The 8,500-nt window shown below is 39.4% G+C and overlaps 1 protein-coding gene across 1 annotated transcript in view; it reads right to left on the bottom strand.

Annotated features, from left to right (window-relative positions):
• The window catches only part of TMTC2 (transmembrane O-mannosyltransferase targeting cadherins 2), a 407,491-nt gene that overhangs the window by 191,147 nt on the left and 207,844 nt on the right, over positions 1-8,500 (bottom strand). Inside the window, exon 3 of the mRNA XM_007461593.1 lies at positions 7,426-8,254. Within this exon, the coding sequence (XP_007461655.1) occupies positions 7,426-8,254 (829 nt within the window). The remainder of the gene's footprint in view (positions 1-7,425; positions 8,255-8,500) is intronic.

Below are 8,500 nucleotides of genomic sequence, written 5' to 3' on the forward strand. Positions count from 1 at the left end.
GGACCATTTCCACGAATCCTGTTTTATTTTTTTTGTTTCCTCCTCCCCTACACAACTGTACTTGCAGCCATTAGAGCTGGAACCAAAGAAAAGATTTATGTGTTACTCCATTCTTAGAGGCAAGGAAACCACATGCTTTTGAACTACTGTGACTTACTCTATCTCAACTGAGAAACAACCGTAATTCACTTCCTCAAGAATCAAATGTTTAAAAGGGGCCTTAACAATTTAGCAGATTTACTTGTTTAAATCCTTTGGTTGAGCCAATGAGACATTTTCATTTTACTCTTGTCAGTCCCATTATTTTATATTTCTTTTTTCTACTCAGAAGAGACGAATTGAGAAGAAACACTGAATTTCTTTACCCTCTGGAAACCTGATTCCACTTCGCACTGTTTTTCTCTCAATCAGCCTTTTAGGAGGCTTTTTCCTAGCTATCTCCTACCATATCTGTTAAAAATGAAAATCTGTATTTTATAGCTTTTTAACTCAGGCCAGCCAACCTGATAAGATTGGTTTCCCTGGTTTTCCTTCCTGACTTAACTGCTTCATGTTATTTTTCATAAAAACCTGTACCTCTTTTGAAAATTTTTCATCTTCAGAAGTAATATGACAAATTAGCTAAGAAATATAAGATTTATTACACAATCTCAAAGCTAGCTGGTTAATTGCAATTTACCATAGTTAAAGAAGACAGTCAATTAGAGGTAATCAAAAACTTAGACCATAAAATCCACAAGGAATTAGTCAAGTTTCACATGACTTAAGAGGTTTAGATTTCACTTAAATTATGAATTGTTTTCTTCATAAAATGATACTCCTTCCACATACTTGTTGCTTGAAATCTGCAACCATGTCAAGTTGAAATTGAAGTGTCAATTTCACAGAAATCCAGGAAAAAAGAAAAACTGTCAAATGTTGCATGGCTGAAAAAACTATTTAGTTTCTGTTTTTCTATATCTAAATGGGCAATATTTGTCATTTGCATAAGGAGGCGTCGAATATAGGATGTGTGAGTAATCACCCTTAGAGTTTCAAATACGTGCGTCATTATATGCACATCTTTTATATCTATCATTTCACATATTTACATTAGAAAAAGGAATTAAAATAAATGTTTTCTTGTTAAATTTCCCTTGGATGAACGCTGCTTCATTGTTCCTAATTATTTTAAGAAATTGTTTCCAAACAATTAAAAAGCATAGTCATGTTCTCTAAAGCAAATTGATAGAGTTAATAAACCAACCATTCTAAAGAGCTGATTTGATTTTTAGTGTATAACTTGAAAAAAATGTACATGCCTTTTAGCATACCAGCTATGCTGCCTATATGTTATCATTCTCTTTTATGTATATGTGCCCACTGATCTGTTTATCTATAATAACTTTGTTAGTCTCTGCTTATGACCTTAATCACTAAGGAAGTCAGTGAGTAGGTGGTTTTAGGGAAGACTGGTGAAGAGGTTGAGATGTGGACAAATCACCCAGGTGGAGAAGTCCCACAAAGATAGCAAGTCATGGGGAAGGTTAACTTAGAAATTCAATGACACATTTATTGACCCCGCACTATATCCCAGGTAGTGGTCTAGATTCTATAGAGAAAGGAAAATGAAGGCAGTCTTTGGACAGAACCTTGCAGAATGAATCAGTTTGGGGAGGAGACAAAACCATACAAGAGACAGCTGTGGAAAATGAGAGACAGACAAAATTGTGGAGTGGCCTTGAAAGCCAGAGAGCAGAAATCAGCGGTGCCAAATTCTGTAAGAGCCAAAGACACACGGGGATTTAGATAAGGCCAGAGGCCAAGAAGGAAAGTGATCATGCATTGAACCACCTTGTAATGAATTAAGAAATGCTTGTTTCAAGCAAATGTTAATCAATACAGTTTATAAAAAACGGTGCTTTAAACACACGCTTCAAAAAAAAAAAAAAACCTTTTAAATGTTATGTGGCTTGCTCATTAAAGCAGTCATCAAAGAAAATTTCCTTTTTCCTAAGCACAAAAATGCAAAGAGTTATTGTGAAATCAGCAAACTATGGTAATCAACTATGTCTAGTATTTTCCTGACATTATCAACCACATAATGAGATAGGACTTGTAGTTTACATAGTCCAAATCAGCTATCATTTCTCCACTATCCAGATTTAAACCATAAATTAGCAACACAGTCACTGTGACAGGCTCTACCCATCATCATTTGCATCCAATCAGTTAATGACTGGCAGCTGTCTGCAGGACCAATTATGAAGGCAGCAGCTTTCATGTATAATGCTTCATGAGGCTTAAAATCATATTCTGGTTAAGTACACGGAAGACTGAAGTACTCCAAAATTTGCAAAGGCTTTCAAAGGAGGGAAAGAAAAACTAACTCAATGAAATAACTGTAATCTCAGACAACCTTACATAAGACTGGCTTTAAAGGGTTTCTAATCTTTGGCTAGGCTCAAATAACAGCACAGACTTAGAAAAATCTACCTTAAGGAAGATTACGACCAGTCTCATAACTGCTAAAGGAGTCACTGTAGCCAGAACTATATTTATTAGCATGTTATAAAGAGAAAAAGTCAGGAACCTGGATTTTAAAAGTTTTGCCTTGTATCAAAATGGAAGTGTATGTCACACAAGGCACTCGTGGAGTCCAAAACTAACTCCACTCCCAATTCTATCCCTCTTATTATGGAGCATGCCTCAGTACCTGGTATATCAACAGCATATTTTACACTTTCACTTCCTTTAATGAATGTACATTTTATCTCTAAACAGGTTCTCTAAACCCTTTCAGGAGAAGGATTATGACTAAAGTTTATTCGTCAGTGTATTCGTTACTGAATGCCCTCTCTCTACCAGGCACTGTCCTAGTCGCTAGATATATAGCATTAAAAAACTGCGAAACTTCCTGCCTCCTTGTGTCGTGCTTTTTAATGGACACTGACAATGCATTCAAACAATAAACACAGAAACATGGAAAATATAGTATATCAAATGGTCCTGAGTGTTATGGGAAAAACAGGAAAGAGGATAGGGAATGCTAGACAAGGCAGAAGCAGAGGGGTAGTTGCAATTTTTCAAAAGGTTGACAGTTCTACATAAAGCACCTTACTGATAATGCAACACTGGACTGGAGACCTAGAGAGGTGAGGGAGATAGAGGTGAGACTGTCCTGGGAAACACATTCCAAGAAGAAGCAGTGACAAGTGCCAAAGCCCTGAGGCACAGGCTTATCTGGGAGAGAGAAGGCACATCAAAGGGGGCCAGTAGGGCTGGAGTGAAGCAAGTGAAGGCAAGGCTGGGAGATGTACAGTGTCAAGTCTCTGATTGTGTGCTTTGACTTTGGGAGAAATGGGTGCCAGTAGAGGACTGGGGGCAGTGAACACCATACGCTGGCTTACGTTTCAAAGGAATCATTAGGGCTGCTGATGACAGGCAGTTGCTAAGGATGGAAAAATGGAAGCAGGAGTTCAGCTCAGACATGTAAAAAGCTTGGAACTCATCACTCCCATTCTTACAACAAGAATACACTAAAGGAACTGCAAAAACGATGGCTTTTCTTGGGGACTTCCCTGGTGGCGCAGTAGTTAAGAATCCGCCCGCCAGTGCAGGGGACACGGGTTCGATCCCCGGTCCGGGAACATTACACATGCTGTGGAGCAACTAAGCCTGTGCGCCACAACTACTGAGCCTGTGCTCTAGAGCCCGTGTGCCACAACTACTGAAGCCTGCGCGCCTAGAGCCCGCGCTCCGCAACAAGAGAAGCCACCGCAATGAGAAGCCCATGCACCACAACAAAGAGTAGCCCCCACTCGCCGCAACTAGAGAAACCCCGCGTGCAGCAACAAAGACCCAGCACAGCCAAAAAATAAATAAATAAAATAAAAATTATAAAAAAATGCTAAAGGAACTGCAAAACCAACGGCTTTTCTTGGAACCGCCAGTGAATTGAGGTCACTGGGCAAACCATCATCAGGAAATCTGGAGAGACTGGAAAACCCAGTCATGCAGAGATGAGATTACCTGGAGCAGAAACTGACAGAAACAAGTAACTGGCGATTTTGAGAGGAGTTGCTGGAAGCTGACTTGTGGAAGAGCTTCAGTAAGAGGGAGAAACTCCTGGAGGCCATGGTCTTAGGGGCCTCTACTCTTTTGTGGGTTTTACCTCCAGGGACCCCCGTTCTCCCATTGAAGAGCCAAGAAACAGGCCTTCCTGGCTCTACAAGAGGAGGAGAAATATAAATTTTATGAAATAAGCCCTGATCCCCCTCCATAACAAAGGTCTACTCTCCAGGGGAGTGGCCTTACCCAGAGCTGCGGGTGTGTGTGGGGGGGGGCGGACAGTCATCCCTATCACTCCCATCCCCTCTGGCCTTCCTGTCCCAACTAGGAGACACAGGGAAAGCTAAGAAACTCTCATAAAGGTTACAGCCCAGAGGCATCAGGATTTAATCACCAAATAAGAGGACACTTCCCTTCTCCTACATTTAACCAACACACTTACAGGGCTCCATGATAAAAATGGTGAATTTACAGAGGAAAGAGATGCAAAATACAGACTCTGAGTTCCTGGGGAAGCCCAAAGACAACAGGGGAGACAAGAACAAGGACACCAGGGAAATACAATGCCTCTGGCACCTATAGCTACAGCAAACATTAAACCCACGCCCAACTCAGAGCCAGATTAACATTAAAACTCACATTAAGCCTATTTACCTAAGTTCCTACTACCTGATACATCATGTCATGACTTTCACAAAAGCATGCTAAAAGGCAAGAAAATAGAAGCAAGGAGATTACTTTAGAGGTTTTTAGTAATAATCTGATGAAAGATGATGGTGGCTTTGGCCATGATGTTAGCAGTGGAGGTGGTAAAATGTGGTCAAGTTCTGCATGTACTTTTGAAGAGAGAGGATTTGCTGATGAAATGGAGGTAGGGTGCAAAAGAAAAAGAGGAGGTATGGAAGACTCCTAAGTATTGGTCAGAGCTTTTGAGAAAATGGAGTTGCCACCAACTGAGATGGCAAATGCTGTAAGTAAAGCAGGTGGCTGGGGCGCAGGTTGGGGAGGGGGCATTATTCAGGAATTCAATTTCTGATGTCTCAAAAGATTTATACTATTGGTCAGCTGTGTACTCATTTAACTAATAAAATTTGGAGTACCTAAATACTATAGCACTTCTTAAGTACTAAGAAGGAGACATGGAAATATATCAGAAACCAAAGACATGCTTAATAATTGTTTTACTGAGTGAATGGATGAATGAAGAAATGATCAGTCATCTTAACCATGTCACCAAAATAACTTCAGCAAAATCGGAATCATAGTGTCAGCAGTACAGTAGCTAATGCTGGAAAATATCTAGGAGTTTACGAAATGCTTTTGCTTATTCTGGGACAGAGACTGCTAATCACACTGGCATCTCAGTATCTGCCCTCCCCTTCTTCAAGAGTAATAAAATTTGGCTGGGTGCTTAGCTTCCCAAGATAAAGATAACATTTCTCAGCCTTCCCTGTAGCTAGGTGTGGCCAATAGTCTGGGAGCAAGCATGGTGTGGCAATTTCTGTGATATGCTCTTAAAGAGAATGGGAACACCCACCATTTGCCCTTTCTCTCCCTCTTCCTGTTAGCCGAAGTGCTGATGTGATGCTGAGGCATCTTGGACCACTTGGACAGGGTGACACTACTGAGATGGCAAGGGAACAAAAGCAAAGGAGCACGGATCCAGAAAACCCATGGCGCCATCTTATCAGCGCCGGACTGCACAGGCTTAGATTGTTACATGAAAGAATAAAGTTTCTATCTTATTTAAGCCACTGTTATCTTGGCTCTTTGTTACAGTAGCTTAACCTGAAACTTAACCAAATACATTTAACAAATCCTTAGAACAACCCTGTGATGAAATTAATATGCTGGGGTTTTCTTTTAATTCCTTACTGTGTATCTCTTTCAAACAGCAGGAAAATAAACTAGCAACATAGCTTTGTTTTATATATTTACATGTACCAGTGAAGAAAAACTAGCTGAAAAGCATTGTGAGAACTGATTGCAACAATTTTTACAGCAAGATTGGGGTTCAGGCATTCAATAAACTGTGCAGCACTCACTACCTAAAAAGCCACATGGTAAAGATTTTTCCAAGAGAATTGAGAAATTCTATGCTCTGTATTAGCTCAATTTTAATGTTTCTACTCCCATTAAAATCTCTGCTATCTATTAAGCATTATAAGTACCAACAATTAGTCCCTTGGCTGAAAGAAATGAGCAGTGGTTCACTGAACTCTTGACTTAATTGGTAATCGATAGGGATGTCAGAGTTGTTTCTGGGGCATCTAGATCTTTGGATATATATATCCTGATACATATCAGCAAGCCATTCCATTCATTAGGAACAGTTTCACACATTCAGTATTTGAATAACTGGTACAAAAATGTGTTGGCAAAAGTGGAAAAAGCCCAGTTCAAATGCTATGCAAGCAACCATAATTTGAAGGATAAAACACTAAAAAGTGCCTTATGAAATTTGAAGGATAAAACACTAAAAAGTGCCTTATGAAGAACAAGACTCTTTGGCACTATATACTATGATATATTTCTACACTTAAAATGTACACTTATTTTCATTCAACTGCCCTCTAGCTTCTCTCATCATTCACTGCCTAAACCAGAGAGATCACTGAATTAACAGCTTTTGACTATTCATTTATGCTTTAAAGGCTACTTTCTACTCAAGCAATAGATTCTGAGATTTACTAAAATAATTTTTTAAATCAAAAGCAGTAATGAAAAATATGCTCCATCTTCTCCTTGTATAGTGAAAAGTTTATTTCCTTAAGTGACTTAAGGACTTTCAAATAAGAATATGCGAACTGCTTGGCAATACCCAGATTATTTAGTCTCTGCAAAGCTAAGGGTGACTCCCACTTGCACGCACACACACTGATACCTATAGACACCATGTCAAGGTTCAGAGGTGGCCTTACCTCCAAATCTTTTAAAGGTATCAGTGTAAGCCTCGTGGTATTTCCTCAGGCAGTGCCTGGAAAACAGAAGAGCTAAACTATACTTATGTGGGATAACCTGACTTTCATTGCATGATGAAAAGAGATGATGTCAGTGCCAGTATTTTAGAATGTGGAAACCAAGCCTTTTTCTAAATTCTTACGATAGTCAGTATTTTTACACAATAGGAGCTCTAATTCCTCTGGACAAGTATAGTCAGAAACATAGGAAAACACTTCTCTATTCCAAATATGGAATGCTGGATGTTTCTAAAATAATGGTACTGCTCCCTCGCTTAAAAAAAACCAAAAATTATAAGTATTGAGTAAAAGAACCTCTTCTTCCTTAATACTGTGTGTTTTAAGGCAAGAAGCAAAGATATAAAAAGGCAGAAAAAGTAAATCATCCAGGCAAAAGCATAAAATAAAATATTACCTTTAGCTGGGTTTACTTTTATCCCTGACCTATACAGCATTTCCTCATTCTGCCAGTCTCCGTTCCTGATCGCCGTCTTGAGTCCATAGAAAACAATTAATGTAGCTGTAGCATAAAAAATCAAGCTCTTGAGAAACCGCTTTTGGACTTTGACATAAAGGGCTCTCGCACCCACTGTAATGAGGAGGCAGAAGCCCATACTAGGAATATACAGTACTCGCTCTGCAATTACAAAGCCAACATAGAAAAACAGGTTCGTGGCAGGAACGAAGGGTATTATTAACAAAGATAAAGACAAAACAACAATGTTCTCTGTAGAAGGAAGCCGTGTTCTCTGTGACACATTATTTTTAATGCCATTTTCTACTTTGGATGGAAAGCTGGGCTTAATCTCTGAGTTCCGGTACTCCACCTCTGAATGGCAGCTATGTCCATTTGCATTCTGCTTGCCATTTGTTACAAATTTCCCGTTGCATTCTCTTTCTACGCTTGGGCTCTTCAAACCATAGTAGGCAAGGAGGAGGAGTCCAGTATAGAAGGCCACAGTGTGTAGGTTTCTCCAATCACAAATTGTTTTGAGCAGAGGCACGGCATCCATTGACCAATCAAAACTGAGGGTATCTGGGCAGAGCAACAGCCAAAGGTTCTTGGTTGGCAGGTAGAAGAAGGTGAGTGTGCGAGCCAGGAGGCTATCCGAATCAGCAGCTGGGTTGTCAGAGTTGGAAAAGCTTGGTGGTTTGTTTCCCATCCAGTATAAACGGGCACCCAAAAGGGAAGTTCCCCAGAAAGTTAACAAACTAATGCTGAGAAAAAGAGACAAGTTCTTCCTCTGAAACCAAAAGAGAGGGGGAAAAAAATTAAGATCATCATCAAGACAACATAGGAATAAAACACTTAGAGACGAAAAATACTTTAAATGGACAACTAAAAACAGAGCATTAGGTTTCAAATACATGACTTCGTTTCCATCTCCTTTAAACATGCTTACAGATATTGTAAGCTTAAAAAAAACGGACTATGGAATTCTACTCTGCATATAACTTTTTTTTTTTTTTTTTTTTTTTTTTTTTTTTTT

The sequence above is a fragment of the Lipotes vexillifer genome, unplaced genomic scaffold, assembly GCF_000442215.2.
Source record: "Lipotes vexillifer unplaced genomic scaffold, Lipotes_vexillifer_v1.1 scaffold1781, whole genome shotgun sequence".
In the NCBI taxonomy this organism is placed as follows: domain Eukaryota; kingdom Metazoa; phylum Chordata; class Mammalia; order Artiodactyla; family Lipotidae; genus Lipotes; species Lipotes vexillifer.